Genomic DNA, 26,255 nt, shown 5'->3' with positions numbered 1-26,255 from the left:
TATCATAATTACTTTCATAAACATAGTTTTTCCTCACTAGTGTATGTTTTTTAGTATTAACTAAGAAATCTAGATATTAACATATGAACACATCTATTTAAATCATTAACACTGTACCTTAGTAGGAAATACATTGCTTCAAGTAACTTTTAATTCACCTTTGAGGATAATAACATTTAAAATGGACACGATTTCTAGATAAGGTATAGCTGTTCAAATGTTTAAAGCTACATACCCACATCTATGTCTAAAGCCTGTGAGAAAAGAATTCATAACATAAAATTGGTTGGAAAAGAAAATATTTGTAAAATGGACACTTTCTCCTAACAAAATTTGAATTATCTGATAGGGGCTTTAACAAAGATTAACACCATGTCCTAATCCAGCAATAATGACAAAACATACTAAAACTTTCCACAAATCAAAGAATCGATAGCTCTTGAGAAATATTAAATTACCACTTGGAGACTTAGCATGTTTTATATATTACTATAAATAAATACTTATTTATTATTTCTTAAAGATGCAGATTTTGGTGCAAATATTATGTCACAAGAGGCAAACTAAACAGGTGCAGTAAAAATTAATCTTAAAAAATAAATACAAAAGCCCACAGTGATAGCATTTGCTTCTAAAAAATATGAAAATAGTTCCTTAAGAGCAGCTATTCAGAGCCAAGCACTTGAAAAACACAGCTTAAAAACTAACAGACTCTGACCTTGTTATAACTGAAGCTTCCAGACAGTACTACTGAAAGGAATTAACTCATTATAGCCATGTTTAATGTAATAAATAAAATACATAAACCTCCAAATTTTGTGTTGCTGAAGAGTGAAAATCTTGTTCCTTCAGGTAGCTGGCTGCAATAAAATGTTTACACGTTAAATATAGAGCTGTTTCTCCCAGCTCCACAGACCAACCTGAATCAGAGCAGGACCACAAAGCATTCCACAGCTGTTCTCAGTGCAGAGCTGGCTGCAATGGCAGCCAGTTTTACAATTTCCATATCACAATTAATAAGCCTGCTTATACAGCAGAGCTATGGACCACAAGCACCTACGTGTGGCAAAGCTGATGAAATAAGCAAAGCTCCAGACACTGTTTACCTCGTAACAAAGACAGGGAGCTTTGTAGTTTTCACCTGCTCCTTTTTTTATAAAAAGAGAATAAATACTATAAAAAGGGCAGAGAACAACTGGTTTAGATATGCTGCTTATCCTAAAAAGCCTGGGGTCCTGAATCCTCTATACTGCGTTTAAAACAGAAATTACTGTAAAAGCAGTACCTTCAAATCCTACCAAATTTTGCAAGTCTTTATTTGTTTGAATCAATACCTTTTTAAAAAACACACCCTAACAATTAAATTGCTGTGAGCTTTGAAGAAAAACTGCAGTAAATCATGACAGTTTTTCAGAGCCATTACCATGTCTCCCATGAGCTCTGCTTTCACAATCCTCGCTCCCAGTCTGTTCATCTCCTCTTCACTAAGGACCCGAGGCGGCTCATCCTTTGATGATCTGTAAAACAGCAGCTGCACTAAAGCCACAGAAAAACAGTGCAGTATTCACCTGTGTAATTCAGTATGATAAGCCTACTGTACTTGTACATATGTGTCTACTGGCAAAATAATTGAAAACGATGTATTATAAAAATGTATTTACAGACTGAAGTTGCCAAGGACTCTGAAACCAAAGACCTTGAATCAAATTTTTATGAGGTTTGTTTCCTCTAACTTTTGAGAACAACTCAAATGAAAAGCACTATCTGTGAACATTCTCCCAGCATGAAAAAACAGTCAAGAGTCAGGAGCAGGTATAAGAAGGAAGAAAAAACAAAGGAAAGAGAGAGAAGAAAGTGTTATTTTCAACTACTCTAATTCTTCTTTCCAGCTTTGGCCATGCTTTTACTTCTCAGCTTCTGCAAAATCACCCATTTCTGAGTTATTATGCTTGTCAAATGGCCTTCCACCTCTTGAAGATTATTTATTTTCCCATATTTATCTGCTCACAGTACAATCTTTGCATCTGAATATTTTATGGCTGATACAGAAGAGTTTCCATAGAAAATTAACAGGTACCTTTTAAAAATATGAAGTCCCTCTAGAGAAGCCACAGCTGGTACTAAAAACTTAGCATACGACTTTTTATTTTTATACGACTTATTATTTTTATCATATTTATTAAGTACAGATTCCAAAAAATACTGCAAAGAAGCATCAAGGAAGTTTGGCTCTTGTTCTCTGATGCTAGGAAAGACTAAAACCAATTCACTCTAAAAGTAAAATACCTAACACAAAAGATACATGAGAGTACAGTTATGATAGTGGTTCCTGCTGTTAGAGACAGAATTCTCTCTCACTAACTGATATGGCTAAACCCTGTAGGAGTTGAAGAAGGGGAAATCTTTGAAGATGGTATTCTCTTTAGGCACCAGATCTCTCCAGTCCTGAGAAAATTACTAGAGTTGCTTTTCTTCATTTTCAAGATGCCCAATCCAAACCCCCAAAATTCAGCAGAATTTACTTTAATTTCACCAGAAACAAAACATGCAAAGATTAAGTTCCCACTGTTCCTTAAGCTGTATCCTTCAAAGCAAGGCAGACTACGTCAGAAAAGGAAACAAAAGGTTCCTTTTTTTTGATGGTGCTAGTGCTCGAATCACTGTCTGAACTTTCTGAGACTTGAGACATTGCTTTGATTTGCTTTTTATCTTGTCTCAAATTAAACTCTGAAGCAGTCACATTATTAAGTGTGACTTCCAGCAAACACTAGCTGATGGACTTTTCCTCTGGGGAGATCCCTTGGACATCCAATCAGCACTTTTAATTAACCTGTGTCATAACTGTCCAAAACACTTTGATTTATAGGCTGAAGAGACTTCCTCTGTGCTTTAGAAAAGATAAAATTTAAAAGCCATACTTTCAGCATGAAAGATGAGGAACTGAACCAGCAACACCTATTAATTCAAGCCTTCACCTCAAAGATTTGCTTTTTGTGACTGACAACACTATCAAAAGAGTGCATGTATTACAAGTCTTGAAACTTTAAGAAGAAAAAGAAAGCAGCAGCTTATAAATTACTCTCAACAGGTATCTGCTGCACAAATCCAAACCTGAAACGTTCCAAAAGCCAGAATTTTCCACGAAATACAATACCAAAAAAAATACTTCTGACTGCTGGAAACAGGAGGACAGGTTATTTACTATTTCAAAACACACAGAGTCTCAGGAGTTAAGAAGTCATCTCAGAAGAACTTGGAAATAATTTATGTCAATAAGCAGAGGCTATATGGTTTTGCAGGCCTAAGTAATCCCCAGTTTACTAATGAGTAAGCTTAGTAATTGCATTGGCTAAGAAATATAATTAAAATATCAAAGAAGATGGACAATTGGGTTTAACAGCACCAGAACGGAAAACACATGCAAAAGAAAATATCAGCTGAACAGTTTCTACATCTAGTTCTCTTCTGTGAGGAAAAGAACTATCTTTTTTATCATAATAATTGAATTCTTTGAACTTGAGCAAGTAAACCACTTCCGCACACAATCTCATTTCCCAAAATTTGCAGCTTTGTCCAATTACAATTACCATTGCACTTAGTAAACGTTGCAGTTAAAAAAAAGGTAGTTTTTGTACCTGCAACTAAAAAAAGTGAATCACCATTCTTCCACAGGAAAAAAAAAAAAAAGGACAGAAAAGAGTAGCTGCTTCTTCGAAGAAAACAATACTCAGGCAATGTTCTTCTAGGTCTGGCTGGATGGGATGGAATTTATTTTTTCCACAGCAATGTGGTGGTGAATTTTCCTCCACATTGTGCCTAGCCCTCTCCTTCTCAGGCCATTCTGCAATCCCAGGAATTTCCATTATGCTTTGGCCTTTGAGGAGCAATGAAGTATCCCTTGACTGCAGCAGGAACTCTTGCCAGGCTAAGGCAGGAGCACACTGTCTGCACCCAGAACTCCTCGTGCCTGCCACAGTGGGGAACAAAGGCAGAAACACTCAGTCAGCCCCTGGCAGCCTCTGATCATTACTCACCTGAACCACAGCCTGAGTGGAACTGTACCATTGCTACTGGAACTTTCAAAATTCCAGTGACTGTGCCAGACTGCGGCCAGGATTTAAATCTACTGATGACTGCAGCCCAGCACACTGTGACTCCCCTAACAACAGAGCTGTGTGAGGGCCCCTGAGCTCTCCTAGCCCACAGTGCCAGCAGTGCACTGAGTGGGACCCCTCTCAGAACTCACCAACTCCCCCGCATGCAAAGATTAGAGCACTGTCATAGAAAGCTGAAACCCTCCACTCCTTGAGGCTCAACTCCTGCTTGTTGATGAACCCCAATACACTTCAAGTATTTCACTGAACTCAAGAGGAACTCCTAAAAGGCATTTTTTATATATTCACATATATATATATATATATTTATACATTTATACACTTCTATCCCTATAGATCTCTTTTCATCCACGTGCATGCACGTGTGAATCATTGGAACAATCTGAAAGAAAAGATTCATAGTAACAACCATACTAGTCAGATCACTGGAAGAACCAGCAAGCTGCTAATACTCATGGCCTGGAGAACAGGAGGCCATAAGCAGAGCAAAAGGTTAGTTCTCTACAACTTCTGCGTCTGACCATCTCTCCTTACTACTCTCCATTGTCTTTCACAAAAGTAAGTAATGGAAAACTAAATTCCTGCTGCCTATCAAGTTTGTGTTTCCTTTCCCAGTCCTATTAATGTTTCCCCTTCACCACAGAAAACACACTTTCTATTAAACAGCTTCTACTATTTTTCATATGCTACTACTTTAGCATATGAGCTCATCTCACAAGTGGCAAACCTATCCCTACTGTATTAATTATTTCAGTTTTTAGTCAGCATTTTCTACCATTTCAAGGTTGTATTTTATAAATTCAATGACCATTAGGATACTTTGGAGGTTTTTCTGCCTAAGAGGCCAATTTTACCGCAGTGTGAATAACATTAGAAAGAAGCAGAAAATAGCCTATCATTAGCAATTCTCAAATGCACTGAGGAGACAGATCAGGTAGGGGATGTTCACTGCTTCTGCTGAAGTTACTTCTTCCAGCTGCCCTTAGCTGGAGGCTAAGACCCCTCCTCGAAACTAAAGAGATCTGATATAATTAGTGCTTATCATGTCAAAAAGGAGACAGAGCTTTTCTTATATTTTACCATGAAAAATACAGCAAATAAAAACCAAGTAAAGATGTTCATAAAATACCTAGAGGATGATGTTTTACTGTCAGATAAAACCTGTTTCTTCTCAGGGGTATCACTTGCGTGTTCCTGTCGTAACTTCTCTTTTTCATCACTTGGAGCTCTTTTCCAACTTTTGCCATCAATTTGTTCCCTAGTACCTGATGATTTTTGATCAGATTTTAATTTCTCATTGCTATCTTCTGTGTGTGTTTTGGTCCACAGTGCAGTATCCTCACCAGGTTTCTGGAAACGGCTGCTCAAAGAGCTATGAGCTGAGTCCTCCTTGGAAGAGAACTGCTTTAACTTGGAGTCTCTGGATGCACTATAAGATGTTAAATCATCTTCAGAGGGCTTCAAAAATTTGTGTTTCAAGTTGCTTAGAGATGAACTCCTCTCCTGATTTCGTTTGTCACTGGAGTATTTGTCTGCTTTGGAGCTGTAGCCCCTTGGTACGGAGTCCATGCTACTGTGTCCACATTCCTGGTCTGCTCTTGACACATCTCTTCTGTAACCCCTGTCTTCCTCTGCCCACCCCTTGCCATACTTCTCCCTGGAATAGCCCCCAGACGTGTGCCTGTCTCTATCATCTTCATCTCGTGTCATCTTTTCAATATGCTGTTCTTTCTTTTCTTTCTTCTCTTTCTCACTTTCTGAATAGTCAGTCTTCTTCCATCTTCCACTTCTATGATAATTTTCCTTTTTGGATGCAGCTTTTTCAGCTTCTTCTAATCGTGATTGAAATACCTCCACCGACTAAAAGAAAAAACAAAAAAGTCATACCACTTTTAAGGCAATGGGATATTGTGTAAGTATTTCAAATTTGCTATAAGATCCCATATATTAAAAACATTTAACAAGAAAAATATATAAAAGGCTTGGTAGCTCTAACTCCTTTATCAACTGAGAGAAGCTTCAGGGGCTGGTTTTTCTTGCTTCTTTTCACATGTTTTACTTTATACATTAAGTACTTGTGCCTTCATATGAAAGTAATCTTTTCCAAGCATCTATTAATATGAAGAAAATTTAACTGAAGATCCTTACCCCATATCTCTCTGCTACAATTTCGTCAAAATTTCGCTTCTCTCTCTCAGCCTGCTCCTTCATCCTTTGGTATGATTTTCGCAGCCAACTTAATCCAGCATCTTCTACCACTGTAACTAAAGTAGAAAACAACAAGAGGTTGTAGTTTAACATCTCTAGTAATTATTCCTATTTGACCTTATTCTGTATGTGGCATTACAGCTTCACCTAAACTTATTGTAAAAATTGAAGGAGTTCAAAAGAAAAACAGAATTCATATACAAATACAATTACATATTTTCATAAGTTAATGCTGGTTATACCTCAGCAATACCACTCATTTAGTTTAAGTTTCTCTAGTTTATAACAAGCAGTTTCCAATACAGGAGTGACATATGAGAAGCTGCAGAGTTTCTTTATGACATTAAAGAACCTTCCTGTCACTCCCACATCCTGTATCCATTCTTGGGCATACCCCTTACAAACAAGTGAATTCCTTTTCTCAAAAATTGAATGAGTAACCCACTGCTTCCCATGTGAGAAGCTAGCAGTGGTCTTGACATTCTAAACACACACTCACTGATGCCTGCCAACTCTTACAGATCTCTGATCTCTGTGACTCCTAAAAGTGGGCATGAAGCTAATGGTTTCTGGGACAAACCTGGAAGTTTCTGTCCCAGAAACTATTAGCTTCATGCTAATGGTTCACAGGGAAGGGGTCTCAAAAAGCAGACCCCACTCTTCTCTGTTGATAGAATACAAGGATCATTCTCACCACATAATAAATGTTTCATGACATTATGAAAAAGGTTTTTGTTACTGTGTTTGCTGAAAATGAGCAGGATAGCCCTGGGGTAAGGAAAAAAGTGAAAAGACTACAGAAATGCTATTTTTCACCAACTGCAACTGTAATGTACTTCATTTTGATGTGACTCAGACTTCTGTGGGTGAATTCTTTAAAACTGTAATTTGTGCAATGGTATGAAAGGAACCAAATGAGTTGACAACAATTTATCTTGTCTTGGTTAAATCATACTTTTCTTTAATTACTTCAAAATGGAGAATTTGGTAAGGATATTGAAGGTCAAACCACTCAAGATAAAAACCCAGTGATTCTGCAAAACACATATACTATGATACTAACCAATATTCACTATGGAATTTTCATCCAAATTTTACTTTATTACCTATATTATTAATAATATATATTATTAATAATCCTGTTACAACAGGAGTAACAACATTAGGAGTAATTTGTTAGCAACACACAGTCCAGAAACTGGAGACAGAAATTTAAGATTATTACTGAAAGTTGCTCTTTACCTTTCTTAACTGAAGCCTCTTCATCCTTCTCTGGTGGCAAACCTGTACCACCATCTTTCCAATAGGGATTGAGTTCTCTCTCAGACAACACGGCCTAAAACAGAAATAATTTAAATGTTTGCATAGCATATGGTTTGTATTTTATAGAAGATCTATACATTTTGAGAGACTTGTATGTGAAGTCACACAATTCACCACCATCACCACTTTCATGGTCTAAGCATCTGTTGTACACATTGTTTTGTGTACCAAAGAAAAAGCAGACACTCAGGCACAGAAAACAGAGGAGTATAAACCTATGTGGACAGCAAGTAGTTGGGTGGGAGAGTCTATAAAAATCATTCTTTTCTAAGACTAAGAATACATATAAATTGTCATTAACCATATAATACATGCTGACATTCTGGTGATTTAAGATGTCCACATTAAATGGTCCTCCTGAAATAGTGTTCAGGAAAAAAATTGTAGAGAAAAAAAATTTTAAAATATTCATCCCTTGTCCACAGACAATAACCAAGGCACTGCATACTACACAAAAACAGTGATCCAGGTCAGTCTGGTTCCCAAGCACAACACAGCTAACTGGGAAACCTAATGGCAAGAAAGAGCCTGCTGTGAGACGTGAGGACAAAGAAATATTAGCTAGTGATGCGTCACTATGTTTTCAGATCAGACTACATAGCATTTAACAAGGTAAATGAACAAATGAAGGAGCCATCAACTGTATGTAAAAAGAGTTAATTCAATGACAGCAGCCCTTTCTCCAGCCAGACCCTGAATCACCCACGTGTTCACCAACAACTGAGACATGAAAGGCACAACAACTGCTCCGAGTTCTTTCTTTAGGAGAAAACAAGCTTCTGTACCCTACACTTAAATACAGTAACTTAAATAAGCTTTTACAACACTAAACAATGGTTCCCCTTTCACACACCATGGAGAAGGCCAGACCAACAGCCTGTCATTGTTACTAACAGAACTTAGTACTAACAAAAGTAGCTTTCTCCTTACCTAGAAGTTAAAAGGCTTTTCTCCACAAGCCTGATATATGAAGCCTTCCATCCAAACAGACCAATTTAATTAAGATCATTATCACATCAGGCATTAGTTTTAATAATAATACTTACATATTTGAACCAATTCATTACTTTATTCATCACACAAAATTTAGTAAAAGGCAGAAAAAGATTAAGATATTAATTCCTCCTACCTGCTCAAGTTCTTGAGCTTTCTGCCGTTCCAATACTTTTTCTTTGTGTCTTTCACCTTTGACAGCTGCTACTGATGTTGTTTTCAATGACATGAAGTTTAAATTCATCCATTCTTCTCTCTTTAAAATAAACACAAAGAATCAGTGTTCATAATTCCAACAAAAACATGGCTTATGTGCCAAACCAAAGCAGTGCAACTATTCACAAATGTTGCTGACAATAAACAGTATAGGTTCTACAAACACATATTAAATACTTCAATGAAAAGCAAATATGATTTTAAGAATTCTAATCTTCAAATTTTTTAATACTTAAACAAATTTCATGTCTCCCTGTAATATGAAATACATATTTACAATGGCATTTAAGACATTAGTAAACATGAATATTTTTAGTCTGCTAATCATTAGAATAAACAAATACTGTACATCTCATTTAGCTAACTCTAATCTCATGATCTCTTACATCTCTTCTAGTGTATACAAAATCTGCAATCATTATCTGAGCATAGTTCACACCTCAGATATCAAGGCACTAACTGCACCCTCAAACTTAACAGTTATACATCTAAATTCTGTGAACTGTACCCATGATAACAGCTAGAAAACTGCATTTACAGAACCTAAGCCAGATCAAAGAGATTTTAAAAATGAGGACTAGACTAAAGAAAAGCACCATATTAAAAGCCTAGATATATCCACTACCTTTATACAGGTTAAAACCTGAAGCCTCAAAAGCAAGCAGTGACATATACATTGTAAGCAATTACTCTATAAAGGCAAGTATTTCGGGCAATTCTGTAATTCTAGTGTAGCAACCAAAATGACCAGATTACATCTATTTTGAAACATGGCCTTGCAGAAGAATCTTCCTATCTTCAACAGAGTTCAAGACTCAGTTGTCAATCTGAACAGATGCCATATGTCACTTTGTCTCTTATTTAAAAATTATGTTAGACAACATGCCAGAGAATTTCAGAGGTGAAACATAACATCCCATTTCTCAGATCTCTTTCAAGAAAGAGAAGGAACTGAGAAATTATCTATCTCCAAGTGATTCCATAATATCTATGTCCACATCAGCAAGCAATGTGCATCAACAAATGCGGATGTCCACGGGACCTCTGGTGGTCATCTGCTCCAAACCCCCACTCAAGGAGGGTCACCTAGGGCCAGCTGCCAATTCATTCAATTGTAGAACAGCCACCAAAATTGTGAAGTAAAAAGTAACATGTCTAGTTAAGACCTTTAAGATGATGTCTTCAAGAAAATCAAAGTAACTTGTAAGAGCCTCAAAACCTGATAGGAGTTGGTGCTGGGCAACATTAAGAGTAGTGTCTTATTAAACACTCAGAACTATTAGGTAGAGAAGTCTTCTAATCAATGAAAAGTAGCATCACCCAGCTAAACAAAGACATTTGTCTGTAAAACAGGTTTTGCTCAACGCTCTGCAAAAGAGCTCCGAAGAAACCTAAGCATGTTTCACAAGCTGAATTTATCTCTGGAGTAGCTGTGAGCCTGCCCACCTGCAGGGAAGGTTCTTTTGCAGTATCTTGCTGCTTGTTGACCTTCCAAGCCTCTTCTGTGTCATCTGACTGTGACACATTTGACTCAACCCATTCAACGGAAGAATCCTAAAAAGAGAGTTTAATGTAAAGAATAAAAATAATACCTACCTTAACACACTACTTGATAACATGCAATACTTAGCAATTATATCAATAATCAAAATTAATGCTGATTAGCATTACTAATATAATATTGTTTAATATTTAATAATACTGATAATAAAACTAGAATATTAATATTCCAATAGGAGATTGCTCTGTCGTGATCAAAGTATTTCACTTCATAAGCATGCAACACGACCTCATACTGGCAGCTTATTTGCATAACTCTATTAAAAGTAAAACAGTCAAAATAAAAACTAAACCAAAACCAATTGGGTTTATGACATAACAAAAAACAAAATTTTAAAAAATCTAGATGCATTACTAAGTATGTTTCACATTTAAAAAGTTAGATCAGTTACACAGCACAATATAAATCATGGTACATGCTATTGCCTGTATCCAGCTTCCTACACTTGCATTTGCAAACAGTGTGCTGAGATTTTTCACTTGAATCCAATAGGCTGCATTGAACAGATTTTCTTTGCTATTCACATGAACCTGTCTTAGGAGTAAAAGACTTTGGATGGAAGTTACAGCCTGTGGAGTAAAAGACTTTGGATGGAAGTTACAGGACTGTGCTGCATCCTAGGAGTCCCTGTTGTGATCTGAAGAGTTTTGGTGACTCCCATGGAGAATGTGGGACATTTGTGCCTTTGGTTACTTCCCACACTGATACTATTGTTTATCTCTGGTATTAACCCCTGAAAAATAAGTCTCATTATAATGGACATTCCTTCACTCCATAAAAGCAACTCTGAAAATTACAACAGTGCCACCTGGCTTGTACCAAAAGTGCTGGGAAGATGTTTTCCCCAATGTGGCCAGAAGGCAGCACCCAGATTTCAAATGCAGTCCCTGCACTGCTTTCCAGAATGCCCTTCCATGTGAAGGCATGTCCTTACATGGAAGAAAGAGATTCAAATGTACAAGTCTTTAGCCCCATGTACAACTCCCATGTGGTTGGGAGTGTCCATGGTTGAACATCTGTGGAAAAAGGCAGAGGTAATTCATGCTTAAAATCAAAGTCAATTATTTCCAATTTTAGACACATCTTTCTATCATATACCACACACTACAGGCTATCTATGAAATTTTTTCCTCTCCATATCAGAATGAGGATTTTGACTTTCATTTTCTCTCTGCTGAAAAACTAGAAATCCCTTCGCTCCTAATGAGTGAATTTAATACCATAAAATTCACAAGCACTCACATAACAGCCTATTTAAAGTTGATTAAATACTCAGTACATGAAAATGGAAAAATTTTGTTGCAATTTTTCCCAACAGAAAATGGTAAGAGCCTTAATTTTACTAACCATGCATACCCACAGGGACTAAAATGGTTCAAGTTTTAAGACTGTAATTTGAACTATTTTAGAATTTTTTACTTACGGAAGAACTATCAAGTAAGTCATCCTTCTTTTCAGATTTCTGTTTCTTACTTTTCTTCTTTTCCTTCTTAGCTTTTTTGGAATGTTTATCCTTTTTCTTTTTTTTCTGCACAGAATGTTCCTACAAGTAAATGTTTGTAAATGAGATCCAGTAAACCAAATCATCCATATACAAAAAAAAAATAATCAAAACCTACTTACCAAACCTCACTGAAAAAAGATGAAATACACATAAATACCTTTTGTTTTTACTACCCTCTCTCTCTTCTATGGGGGAAGGGCTGGAGTGGTAGGGGCAGGGAGGGCATACTTCACATCTATGATCAATTTTTCTTCCCCCTCTTAGTAACTTTTTCATTGGAACTAAGGCACTGCAACTAAACAGATAAAACCTACTAAACTACATTTATTTTGGTCAAACCTATTTCTTCAGGTATCACTATATTATCAATACACATCTTTGCATTGTTGAAATATCTGCACATTAAAAGGATGTGATATTCACAGGCTCCACTAAGGCTTCTCCTGTGAATGAACACAAATGAGACTGCTATGAAGCCTTGAATCCTCCAGACTTCTTCCCATGGGACTATTATTGTCTGGTAGCACTTCCTTTTCTGCTTTTGGTAGAAATTAAAGCTGGAATTGAATGACAGAATTTTTTCCTCCTGGCGAATAAAAGATAATGTCTGCCTTTAAAAAAAGCTAATATCAAAGTGTAAAGAAATCAGAAATTGGGATGTGTTTCAAGATTGTCTTAAAGCCCATCAAGTCTTCTATTCATACAAACATTCTGTAAAGGCAACAACCCAATTTAATTATTTACAATTTCATCACCTTTTCCAGTGGCTCCATATGTTCATTCACATCAGAAGGCATCCATGGATCTTCACCTCAAAGATCTTTTAGCAGCTTGCAGCTCTCCTTCTTCTCAGAACTAATTTTGGTCTAAGATGAACAGAGAAGAAAAATAATCAGGTGGAGCTCAGTAGCATTTCCACACACAATGTTGAGAACTGTATTTCAGGCATTTCAGACATTTCAGGTTTCAGAATGTTCTTCCCTTTGTAGTTACAGAGATAAAACTAGAAATACTTTTACTACATCTTCTGAAAAAATAACCATCACTGCAAACAGTTTCAATTCCTAAAAAGGATTTTTACAAATCACATCAATAAAATAATTATTTTTTCAGCCTCTGAAGTTCACTCTGTTATGTTCAGCATAAACATGACTTTCAGAAGGAAGTCTGCTTAAGTATAACTTGTCTTTAGTAAATTCTTTATCTTTATCACATATAAATTCTTTATCTTTATTTATATATGCCATATATCACCCTACCCTGATTAAACAGGACAAAGTTATTTTATATTATTACAGCCCTAATTTTGTGTTAGATAAGTCTTGCAAATTTCAACATGCTTTTGGGTTTTTATTTATTTGACAAGTTTCTTTTAAAATAACTAAAATCAAAACAAAAACTAAAGGTAGAGTTTGAAATTCTTATCCTAAAACACCAACTTTTACCAGAAAGTGTTGTCAAACATAAGCCAAGAGAACACATACAAGTTTAAGAAAGACCAATATTAAAAACAAAAAAGTAAAGAAGTCTCAGGAAATTGGACAACAGTTGAGGTCTTTCCTCCTGGCCAGCTATCAGTTCTTCAGATCCAAGCCTGGGCACTGCACAAGACACTAACCACACTACCACAGGGCAGTTTCTCTTTTTTGATATAGCCAAGAAGAAAATCTGCAGCTTTTGTCCTGACAGAAAACAATGTTTGCAGGAAGATGACAAATACACTATAAGGGTTCAAAAAAACAGAAATACATGCTAAAAAAATAAGATTAAAAGGGGATTTTTTTTTAAAGTGCTAACTGAGAAGACAGGATTGCTGTTGTGTTTTTTAAAGTGGCACAACACAATGAACTCAAAAAAAAAAAAAAAAGCCCACTTCTTATCTGTGCCCAAACAAAACACCCTTTTAAACTTTTCACTGCCTACTTTCTTAGTAGTTTATCCATGTGATAAACTGTCTAATGCAATTACATGCAAGCAAAGCAAGGCTACTACCCAGACTTATTGATTTTAAACAAAGGAATATCGTAAACCAAACAAAAAATAGTATAAATCAGCTTGAAAAAAGAGGTCAAGACTGAGACTTCCATCTCTAGAATGAAGCTGACAGTCTACAAAGGTGAATGCTACCTCTTAAAATTCAAAAGGCAGGCATAAAGAAAGAGTTAGGAAGGCATTCAGACATCTGTTCCAACATCAAAACATTTTCTAGTTTACAAGTAAACAAAGTAACAAAAGAATGAGCAGGACTACAATGCAGTGAGAGTGAAATAGATGTTAAGTACAACATAGCATCACTAAAGCCACCCAGGAATCCAAAAAATGCAGGTGTGTTTCCTGCAACTTCTCCATCATACAGAGAGGTAACCCTGGCCACCCTACAACATCTGGGACAAGACCCTTGAAAATTCATGCAGAAATATATCAGATTGATATATTCTCTTCTAGTCTATGTAGACAATGATGGCTCTTTTGTCTTAAAAACATATTCATCTGACTAAACCAAAGTAACTAAATATGCCACATTTTTGGACAAGTAAAGGAAAATAACCTCAGCTTTGCAACTTACAAAATGTCTACAAGCCACAGACTCCAAACTTAAGCTTATAACTGGACAGAGATGAAACACTGGAGATAAAGGGAACCTGCATGTAGTTCCAGATGGAAAAAAAAAAAAAAAAAAAAAACAAACCCTGACTCCAAGCTTGTTCGCTCCACAAGCAACACAAAGAAGTTACCAAGATGTAGACTGGAAAAAATAGGCAGGCTTTTTCTACATATTCCATTTCACTTTTGGTTGAGAAAAACTGCAGCTGGGGTCAACAGCTCCCTTCCACCCTTTTTGCAGTTCTCCAGCCCATAAATCTATAAATGCCACAATAAAGGCCACTCAAGATCAGCTTGTAAACATTTCTTCGTTGTAGATGTTCTCTGCCTGTCATGGAAGATTTAGCCTCTTATCATTTCCTATAATAATAAGTATATTTTAAATAACATTACTATTTTCTTCATGCTGCTGAAGTTACAAATAAAATGAGGTAATGTTATAAAGTAAGGCACAAACTGAGCTTTTATACTTTTTATTAGATCTAAAAATAAACAGAATAAATGAAGGCAAGTATTTAAGTAATTGAGATACATCATTCTAATGAAAGAGGTGGATCATCATTTTGGCTGAAGTACACAAATATTCATTTAGAACACAGATTAACTGGAAATCATCATCAGACTACAGATTGCTGTCTCCTGAATACTAAACTAAACAGGATTGGGCAAGATGAATGTGGAGTGGCAGATTGACCACAAGGCTGTTAAAAAGAGAAAGACAAACAAAAGCATCAGATGGAAGTCTGTGTCTCCTAAACAAGGATACAAAATGTAAAAGATTCTTAACAATATATCTATGCAAGATCAAATAAAAAGAAAGAAGGAAAAAAAAAGAAAAAAGAAAAAAATAAGAACACTGCCTAGATGTCTAAAAATATGAAAGAAGTTATAATTTCACCTATATTATCACTTTAACACAAGACTAGAAAGTTAGCAGCAATACCCTCTAAATATTTCTGTCTCTAAAATCTAGCTCCCTCGAATTATAATACTCATTTTTTATTGTTCATTATACTTTCCCCTCACACACACACAATTACTTCAAGTAGAAGTGAGTCGGAAAATCTGCCTACACTACTTTATTAGCTTCAAAACTTACCTTCATATTCTACTTTTCCTTTCAAAAGCTGCAGGGCTTACTAGCATGTCATAAAACATAAAAAAGAAAGAAAAACTAATTAATTCTCCTGTCAGATTTACCATTCTATCTATGAGGACCAACTCCAATAGTTTCACATCTATCAACTCAGAGCAGTCCAAGCATTTAATTCACATTAAGGTTCATTAATACTTACAATACCACAGGAAAATCCAATAATTTATACTTTTCCCCATTACAAATGAGGTACATTTTAGGCCAACACAGCAATATTTTTCAGTTTTTCCTCCATAAATAGTGGATGATACATTTCTGAAATACCTCTGTTTCAAAAGTAATGCTTTAATTATGCAAATGCCTGTGCATGTACATATGAACATATTACAAGCAACAACCTGTCAAAAAAGCATCATGCTACACTACATACTTCTGCAGGACCCTACTGAAATTGCTTATGTTCTCCTTTGCAAAAAAAAAGATGAAGTCTAAGGTTGGCAAGGCACTCTGCAAGGTCTGTTGTTATGGTGCTACAAAAACAGTAATTATTCTACAGCACTATGTCAGCAATGCTTGCCATGGTTGAAGAGAGCCAAATTTTACAGACTTTACTACAAGTAGGCAAAAAGGGTTTGAATTTCACAGATCCAGGTGAATGTGGGAGGAAACCAAGTTCAAGGAAAGTGCTCTCTGGTTTCCATCAAGTGGGTCATTAAGGCCAGCCTGTCCAGTATCTGACAACATGACCTACTAAATGAATAAAATTTGCTCCAAAGCAGCCTGTAATACACTGCAGATGCAAAACCCAAAAGCTATAAAAATTACATCATGCCACACCAGGAAGAAGCAGAAAAGATCAAAGGCACTGCCAACAGCCAAGTTATAGGTCACACAATAAATGCAGCTTGTTACAAAGCAGTCCCTCAAGGATGTCCAGAAGGGATGGAGGGATGAGGTAAAAATTCCCTCCCCAGCTCACAGAAACCCTGACCAACACTCCTTCCTGACTTCAACTCTATTTACTGTTTCAGCTCTCATGAAAGCCAGGGAAATTTTCCCATACCATCACAAAGACCTTGCAATTTTCCACCTATAACTGTGGTCAACTTCTAGTTCTTTAAATGATAATTCCCATGACTCAATAGTCAACTTCTTCATCCAAAAGACGAAAGACTCCTTTTTCCTCCAAGCAATCAGAAGAAAATCTACAGCACATCAGATCATTACAGTATGACAAAAACATTCAATAGAGAGAGCACCAGCTAAGCTGCTGTCCTGGCCACCTGCCACTGAAGGGCAGGGCTCCATCCCACACCTCTTCTCTCTGCACTGCCCCTCACATATTCACCCTACCCACCCAGGCCTGTTCCTGCACTCCCATCAAAGGCAAAGCCACTTCCAGGACCACCCCGAGACAAAATAAATCCCACCAAAAGGACGGTGCAGCTTCCTGCAGAACATGCGTACAAGTTGCCACTCTAGCAAGGTCATCAAGGCTCAAGGAACAAAGGGGCAAAGTGCACTTGGGGGAAAAGAATTGTGGAAAAAACTTCTTTTCAGCAACAGCTTTCTGTTAAGAAAGTTCAAAAAATCTAACACCTAGCCAGTCCTTCAGACACCAAGATAAGGCATTCAAAATATGTACAAAGAGCTTTTCTTTCTCATTTCAGGACCATCTACCATGCTATCATACAAACTACCCCACTATTTCAACTGTTTTGCTAATCAAGTATCAGAAAGGTTGCTATGCCATGCATTACCACCCCATTACTTTCCATCCCCCCAAAGTCCAGGGACAGAGAGCCCTGGTTATATGAGTGCTTACCTCCAGGGAACTTGAACATACCCTTCTTTGCAGCTCTGATGCTTTTATACCAACTCTCTGTCTGAATAACACACTTATTTTGGTGAATGCTTAGATTATTTTTTGAGTCTCAATATTCCAATTATTGCTACATCCACAAAGACTTCCCAAGGAGGACAACAGTGGAAACACAAGAAAAGAGCTTAGCTTTCAGCCCAATTTGGGAACTTGCAACTGAGTCAGAGAGCTGCCTGCATCACCACCTCCTCCAGACACAGCTTTGCCAACTGGAAATGTCACCACTCTTGTCATTTTCACCCGCCAAAAGGCACAGAAGAAAGGTCACTGAAGGGACTATCACTTCAATCATTTAAGCTTCTTGTGATCAATAATCAAAAGTCAGATGTGATTTAAAGAGCAGGCTACAAAAGATGTTAGCCTTCAGTCAGAAACATCTGGGAGGCAGCAGAGGTTCTGCTGGTACGCGTGCAGACACAACAGATAACTAGAAGCTCTAGAAGCTGTTACTGCTAGGAAACCATAAATAAGTATCTCTTGTTAATGTGACATCTGTCTTCATCATTGACCTTCAAAAATGACCTGTCTGTTCAAAGATGTTGTTTGTAAAAATGCATGGAGGTGCTCTGACAAAAATCCAAAAATCTTTTGTGAAAAGGCAGTTTTCATTTCTCAGTACCATTACTCTTCTAATACCACAGACTGAAGTGCTGAAGTGCTTATTTTCTTTGGCAGATAGAGCTGGGGATTTAACACTTCATGAAGATTTAAAAGGGAAAGAACAAAAAGAAGGTGCTTACTATTACAGCATAGAAGCAACTATAACCCCTAACAGAGACATGTTTTGCTACTAATTTCTGCCTAAGGAGAGATTTCTGTAATTTTCCACTGAAAACTGCAATGTGAAATACTGCCAAGCACTCCATCACCTCAGCAAATACTGATCACTGCAAAAAGCCAATTGTTAGGCTTTTAGGAGGAAATACCTGATCGTACTTCACTGGGAAAGCTGCTGATTTCACAGCTTCTTTAGAGCTCTAATACTGTGAACTCAGTGATACTGTTATGCACTGTTTGTTGGTTGGTTGCTTTTCTTTAATTTTAAGTTGTATTTTCAAAGAAGATAAAACAAAAAATGTAAACCAAAAATTAAAGGGAGAAGTGTAATCAAAAGCATCAAATAAGATGTTTCCAAAAATAATGGCTTGCAAATATCAAATCAATTTTTTCAGAAATATAAATAAATAAAACTAAACATGTAATTTCTTGTTTGTACAATGAACTTGTTTTATGGTATCAATTTATTTTCATTGCTTCAATAATATACATTATTTGACCGAGGTCTTATTTATCTACACTCAACTTCCAATCTGTCAGTAATCCTTAAAAATTAAAAGGCAGGATTTTCTGCACAAGGAATGGCCAAATCACATCATCCTCAGAGGCCAAAGAGTGAAAGACTCAAAGTCCATGGAAAAAGCCTCAAGTAACAGAAGAGCAACCTTAAAATACAAAAATACCATATGAAACAACAGATGAAAAAATAATCCAAAATTTGAAGTCTTGATAAGAAGTGTTCATGTCTAGGAAGAATACACATCCCTGCACATACCACAACACCCATCAGATTATTTTCTTGCTGTAAACTTGTAAACCAAAATAGCAGTGTCATGAACTATCATGCTCAGCAAAACAAGATGCTATTTCTGAAGCTTTCTAATGATTTGCATGTCAACACTTAATTATTTGATTACTGATCATTATCATAAACACTATCAGCCACTGGGTTTTATCAGTGCAGTTTGGAAAACAGACTACACAAATGAAAGAATACACCTGCAAGATTTAAAAGAGAAATCTTGATCAATGAATTGTGTGGCATTTTGGTTCACAGAAACAAGTGCAAGCTCCATATTTCATAATAAAAAGCTCCTTAAGGTAAGTTGGCTGAACATCTCATCTTTCCAGAAACAGATCTACTAAAGTACAGTTACTTCTGCAAATTTCTCAGATTATCAGAAGCAAAGACTACACAGGTTTCCAAGTGTCTTTCCCAAAGTAAAAGGATTCCAGGATTACAATCACCAAGTAACAGTCTTGACTGCAATAGCCAGCTGTGATAAGTTCCTGATAATCTCTTGCTGCTTTTCTAAGCAAGACAAACAAAACACATTGAGAATAAGTGTCACAATAGTTTTCTCCCAGTTCCGTTCATAGAATCATGGAATATCCTGAGTTGGAAGAGACCCACAGGGATCATCAATGTCCAACTCCTGCCCCTGCAAAGGACACCCCAAGAGTCACATCATGTGCTTGAGAGCTTCTTAAACACTTCTTGAGCTCTGTCAGGCTGGTGCTGTGACCTCTTCCCTGGGGAGCCTGTTCCAGTGCCCAACCACCCTCTGGGTGAAGAACCTTTTCAAAACATCCAACCTAAACCTCCCCTGACAAAACTTCACTTCAGGCCATTCCCTAAGGTCACCACAGAGCAGAGATCAGTGCCAGCCCCTCCTCTTCCCCTCACAAGGAAGCAGCAGACCATGACGAGGTCTCCCCTGAGTCTCCTGTGCACTGAACCAGCCAAGTGACCTCAGTCAGTCCTCATATGCCTGCATCCTCTAAGCCCTTCAGTGTATTTGTTGCCCTCCTTTGGGCAATCTCTCTAGTTTCATGTCTTTCTTATATGGTGGCACCCAGAACTGCCCCCATCACTGGAGGACTGAGGCTGTCCCAGTGCAGAGCAGAGCAGGACAATCCCCTCCCTGAACAGCCACTGCAGCAGGCAGCCCAGCCACAATCAAAGTGAAGCAGAGAAAGTCAATACACTTAGGACATTAATCTGTTCTCACACAGGCAGCAACAAGTCCATTTCTGAGAACTAGACAGCAGAGTATTGACATGGCAACTATGACATCCTCACGCTTTCACATTATAAAATGCTAAATTGACTTTTCACAGAAATAATTGAGTATCTACAGGGGAAGTCTTAAAAATATTGCCCTTTTACATAGCTATATTAAATTATTTGGTCCATAAATGGGAAGAGGAAACATGAAATGAGTTTTAAAAAAAACTACTTTTGTTCCTAAATTTCCCTATCAGCCAAATAAGTAATAAAGGAATCTCTACAGCTTCCTTTGGCCCACATGGGCTTGTATAGGATAAAATGCTTATGATACACTCCTGCTAACACATTCTAAAACTTTGGTATAGAAAAGGGGGTGTGGGGGGAAACTCCCAAACTTCAATATCTCCTCTCCTCACTTCAACTTTTTGATTTCACTGCAAGGAAAATAAATAGATCAAGGACATTCATAAGATGATGAAGAGCAATTCCACAAGCAACAGCAAAGAAAACCATTTGATCATTAATTTATGTTTCAGTATTGCCCCAATGCACCCAAGAGAATATCTGAAAATCAAAGAATCTGACTTTGCTTTAGGTTGCTTGGAAGTGAAAACATAACAATGTGGAAATATAACACAGACTCTATACTGTGACTTTCAGTAAGAAGCTGAAAAGTCCCATCAGGAAGGTTTCTCATCAGCCATACAGGGATCAAGCATCTCTAATGGTTAACTTCTGTAGAAAACAATGTCACTGTCCCCAGATCCATTCCTACACTCCACAAAAAATGGACTTGAAGAATCATAGTGGCTAGTATTTCACAAATTATACTCCATTCTGTTTACCTGTACTGGGTTTCTCAGTGCTCTGACATTCTCAGAACTGAGAATCCAAACTAGTATCCCAACTAAAAAATGTCAGCAATGCCCAGGGAAGCTGAAGTGTATACAGGCTTAAGTTCAAAGTGAGCCATCTCCAAACTATTCCTGCATCCTCCAGCAATCTGAGGCTCAACAACTTTTCAATCTACAGCTTTCAACATATACTTTACATTTTAGGCTATTCTTGTCTGGATGAAGTGCAGTGCCGGTATTTGCAACATGCCATACAAGAGACTCCAGAATTTCTCTGTGCATCATCTGAAAGTTCACTTCTTTTGTCTGCTTTAAGCTGGCTACTTGCAAAATCCTTAATACAACCTAGTTCTTAACCTGAAAGAACCAGCAGATAGCACTTTCTATTCCCTTCTCCATATCATTTAAAAATTTTACAGAACTTTCTTGTATTAACTTTATTTTCAGCCTATCTTTCCTTGTCTCAAAACCTCTAGAGTCCTTAGCCAGTCTGCACCACACCATGATCATCTCTGCACCTTTCCTCCCACCTTCTCCAAGGTTGTTTGGTTCTTCTTGAGATGCTGGGACCAGTGCTGCATAAACTATTTTTAATTACACAGAATGGGTAACAAGTCTGTGCAACCACTTCCTTTGTTCTTTATTCATCTCACAGTGGTTCTAACACTTGATCAGCTTTTGTCAAAGCAATGATGTAACATCTTTATAGAGCTATTTATCTCCCATTTGTGAGTTTTGAATGGTAAAAGCCAACGCTGAGCCCACTGCTGTACAAAGAAAATCAGTGTTTGCCTTATTTAGAAAATTAGGGTTGTACACTGGGTCTTCTTTTGTATCACAAAAATATTGCAGATGCATTTTAAAGATGTTCATATAGGAGTAATTTGTATTCATGGCATTTTAAAAATATGCTGAACAATACAATGATGGCCTGTTTCTTGCTCAAGTCAAAGAAAATTACAGAATTCAACAAAGATCCTACCTTTTAACACACTACAGCTTAGCAATAAGAAAAAATATCAGATTTGGTTTTATTCTAAAAACTCCAAACCACTTTCTCTAATATTCTTCAGCAAGGCTGATGAGCAGAATCTAAACCTACAAGAATGTATTAACACTGAGAGTTAGGGCCTATGAAGCTACAATATCATCAAAGAACTCTTTGAGACATATCCTGACAGTGGAGTCAGAAGTGCAGCCCTCCTGCCCAAGACACCAAACTTTCTAGCAACTACAGGAACTGTGCCAAAGACAACCTGTGCCCTGGGCAAAAAGGCTGTGAACTGGTGCTGCCCCTCTGCACAACAGAGCACAACAGAGGGGCCAGCCAGGAGAGCAGGCACTCAGAGACACTGCAAGAGCCAAGGACTCAGCAGCAGGAGCCCAGACCATGGCACACTTACACTGCAAGGGTATAAAAGCTCAGGGATTCAGTTGCTCAGGGTCCCTCCTTGCAGGCACCCAGCTCAAGCTGGCTTTGTGTTCTGCACCATGATTAAATTGTTGTAAGGATCCAGATGTCTCTGACTCTTCCATGGATAACCTGGGGTCAAGCTGGTAAGGGAAACTTGTTTGACTGAGAGTGAGTGTTGTGTATAGGGAATCAAGCAGAGCACAGGTTGGCTCACACTGGAGTTGTCCTCCACAAAGAGGCTTCAGTGCCATCAGTGACAGCCTTGGGGGGTGGGAGGGCATCCTGGGTGGGGGACTGTGCTTCCTGAATGGTCAGCCAGGAGAGTTTCCTCAACCCCATCATTGGAGTTTTTCAAGACATGACTGAACAGAGGACTAAATAATCTCACCTAGGCTCCCTTTCCCACAAGGGGTTGGACCAAGTGATCTTTCAAAGTCTTTCCAGCCAGGGCTGTTCTAGGATTCTAAGCCAGTGGCACTGGCCCAGGCAGCTTGCTGTAAGTGGCACCAGCTGAGAAGGAAAGGGAAAGTAGGATAATAGTACCCCACATAAGCTATGCTTGCTGCTAAGAGTATTTTCTGAACATTCAAGAGGTTGAGCTGAGCAAAGGAGCAATCTTAAACATAAACAGTAGTTCAAGTTAAGCAACAAACATCTTAACATCAACAAACTTTTTCAGGGTAGTGTGATTCACTATTACTAAATTAAAAGAATTGTCCTTCAACTGCTTGTCAAAAGGGGGGAAATCACTGAAGGGAACTTTTACTGCAAAGAAATGGTTCCATAACTCTACAAACAAGATGCCCACATCATATATTACATAAAATCCTCTGTCCTTCTGCTTTGCCTTGAGAAAAGGCATCACTGTTGTGTAAGCATCAAGCTATCCAGACCATTTTCCTACTACTTTTTTTCTGACCATATCTTTGCCCAGGAAGATTTGGCTGCTGATTACCTTCACCTTCCTTTTGTCAAAAGCCCATCATCACAACTATCTTTCTCTTACACTTCTCTAGTTATCCCCCCTTAAAGCCCAAAACAAGCCATGTCACTTAAGTGATGTGCCATTTGTGACTTCAGCATTCACTCTACCTACAAGTAACAACAAGAATCACCACAAATACCAAAAACAGGCAGGTTTTGAACAAAATGCATCAGGATTATCATGGGTCTCCAAGTCACAGCATCTCTTCCAAAGCACCTTTGAGTGGGAGCCTCCTAATTCTTGTCTTACAGTACAACAACATATCACCAGGCAAGTAATTGGTCCTACTTGGAAATCAGGCTCCCACTTCTTAACACACGCACACAACTTCAAGTTGTTACCATTCCACGACCAGAATGTTGCAATGGAGGGATACAGGCTCTTTAGGAAAGGCAGGTCACAAAACAAGGCGACAGAGTCGCCTTTTATGTCTCATTTAAGGAAAGGCTGAGAGCTGGGCCTGTTCAGCCTAAAGAAGGCCGGTAAGTGAGGGTGGGGTCATCTTATCAATGTATAAAAAAATCTGAAGAGAGAATGTAAAGACTCCGGCTCTTTCCAAAGGTGTAAGCACAGAAATACATAATAAGTGAAACACCAAGAGGATCAATACCACAAGCAGCAAAACGCACGAAATCAGGTGGCTGCCACGCAGAAATTCCAGACTGCGTCCTGCCACTGTGGGTGCCGCAGCCAGCCCAGCTCCCCTGGGCACAGGAGGGGGCTCTCTCTCCACACGGCGTCCCCGCCTCCGCCTGCCCCGGCCAGGGCAGCTTCAGGAGCGCCCCGACCCCGCAGAGCACCCAGCGCCAAGCTTGGGGAACAGGGGGGTGCTGAGCAGCCCCGGGATAAGGCTGGGCCGGGTCGGTCACCCCACCTGTGCCAGCAGCGCCTCCCGCTCCCGCTACTCCCGGCTCCGCTCGCCCTCCGGCCCGGACGCCATCCGCAGGGCCCGCCGGAAACCGCGCAGCGGCCGTACGGCAGCCCCGCCGCGACACTGTCGTGAACGGCGTGCCGGGGAATGGCGGCGGGGGGGGGGGGGGGCTGCGGGGCACGGCGGGGACCGCGGGGACAGCCGGGCACGGCGGGCAGCTGCCCGGAGCCGGGTTCTGGTGCCCGCTCGGTCCCTCAGCCCCTCTGTTCTCGCCGGCGTCCGTCGCGACGCACTCGGCTCATGCCAGGGTTATAGAATCATAGAATATCCTGAGTTGGAAGGGATCCACAGGGATCATCAATGTCCAGCTCCTTCACGGGAACATCCCCAAGAATCATACCATGTTCCTCAGAGCGTTGTCCAAATACTTCTTGAACTCTGTCAGGCTGGTGCTGTGACCACTTCCCTGAGGAGCCTGTTCCAGTGCCCAACCACCCTCTGGGTGAAGAACCTTTCCTCAATATCCAACTTAAATCTCCCCTGACTGAGCTGCACGCCAGTTCCCTCAGGTCACTGCTCACCACAGAGAACAGATCAGTGCCTGCCACTGCTCTTCCCCTCACAAGAAAGCTGCAGACCGTGATGAGGTCTCTCCTCAGTCTCCTCCAGGCTGAACACATCCAGTGACCTCAGCCATTCCTCAGATGGCTTCTCCAGTCCCTTCACCATCTTTATTGCCCTCCTTTGGGCACTCTCTAAAAGCTTTGTATCTGTCATATTGTGGCACCCAGAACTGCCCCCAGCACTGGAGGTGAGGCCGCCCCAGAGCAGAGCAGAGCAGGACAATCCCCTTCCTTGCCCATCTGGCCATGCTGTGCCTGATGCCCCCAGGACAGGGTTGGCCCTCCTGGCTGCCAGGGCACTGCTGGTTCAGGTTCAACTTGCCACAGACCAGGACCCCCAGGTCCCTTTCTGTGGTGCTGCTTTCCATCCTCTCATTCCCCAGTCTGTCTGCACGTCCAGGGTTGTCCCATCCCATGCACCCAGGTGGGTTCCCCACACCTTGCTCAGAGCTCACCAGCCTCACAGGTGGAGGCCACAGCAAATACCATGTCATGGCACAGCAGTTTATTGGAAACCTGTGCTGCTGGACCAACAGGAATACACAGTCCTGCAATGGGCATTAAGGAAACTTCCCTGCCCACCCCCCCACTCTCCAGCAGTCACACTCGTACCACCCAAGCTGCTCTGGCAGCTCCACACTCCACGGTTTCCTTACCGGCTGGCCCCTAGGTTTCTCATAACAATGTTTCCGACATTTCAATCCTTAAAATAGTTTAATCATAATACCACAACAAAATAAAAATTTGAACTGGGTGCCTTGGAGGAGGGACCACAAATGAAGAAACCTCAGGGCTCTTAGACCCTCACAAGCACAGTCCAAGCAGAGTCATGTCTGGAACCCTTGGCTCCTACTGTGTCCCTGGCTGGGCACCTGGCTGGCACCACACATCTCTGTGCCCTTTGGGAGTTTCACAGTCTCTTGCCTCAGGCTTCTCCCCAGAGCTCAGCCTGCAGCTGCACACCAAGCACTCAATGTAATCCTCAGCACTGGATATACTGAGGTCCAGGCTCATCCCTCCTGCCAGGCTGAAATTCCCTTTGCGCAGACCCTGGCCTGCTTGTCCGGACCAGCATTAATGAGAGTGAACAAGGGAACATGGCCCAAAAGATGCTCACAGGTTCCAGAGCCATGCAGTGCCCAGTGCTCCCCACTGCTGCGAGCAGCTCCAGGTGATCTTCCTGGCACTTTCTTGCCCGATTGCAGCCACTTCAGTGCA

General features: G+C 39.4%; 1 protein-coding gene across 3 annotated transcripts in view; it reads right to left on the bottom strand.

Annotated features, from left to right (window-relative positions):
- CWF19L2 (CWF19 like cell cycle control factor 2) overlaps positions 1 to 24,833 on the bottom strand; it is a 63,164-nt gene extending 38,331 nt beyond the window's left edge. For 2 of the 3 annotated variants that reach the window (XM_054628004.2, XM_077173938.1), the window contains exons 1-9: positions 24,418 to 24,562; positions 12,676 to 12,786; positions 11,840 to 11,959; positions 10,302 to 10,409; positions 8,776 to 8,895; positions 7,566 to 7,659; positions 6,264 to 6,379; positions 5,245 to 5,975; positions 1,424 to 1,517 (exon numbers count right to left, since the gene is read on the bottom strand). In XM_054628004.2, coding sequence (XP_054483979.2) covers positions 1,424 to 1,517; positions 5,245 to 5,975; positions 6,264 to 6,379; positions 7,566 to 7,659; positions 8,776 to 8,895; positions 10,302 to 10,409; positions 11,840 to 11,959; positions 12,676 to 12,717 — 1,425 coding nt within the window. In that variant the 5' untranslated portion in view covers positions 12,718 to 12,786; positions 24,418 to 24,562. Of the gene's footprint in view, positions 1 to 1,423; positions 1,518 to 5,244; positions 5,976 to 6,263; positions 6,380 to 7,565; positions 7,660 to 8,775; positions 8,896 to 10,301; positions 10,410 to 11,839; positions 11,960 to 12,675; positions 12,787 to 24,417; positions 24,563 to 24,814 lie in introns of those variants that run through there. The other variant, XM_077173937.1, reaches the window with a different exon arrangement.
- Positions 24,834 to 26,255: the final 1,422 nt, after the last annotated feature.

Source organism: Agelaius phoeniceus, chromosome 2 (assembly GCF_051311805.1).
Source record: "Agelaius phoeniceus isolate bAgePho1 chromosome 2, bAgePho1.hap1, whole genome shotgun sequence".
Classification (NCBI taxonomy): Eukaryota; Metazoa; Chordata; class Aves; order Passeriformes; family Icteridae; genus Agelaius; species Agelaius phoeniceus.
Note: the sequence above shows the minus strand (reverse complement) of the source record. Positions and strands in the feature narration are given on the sequence as shown.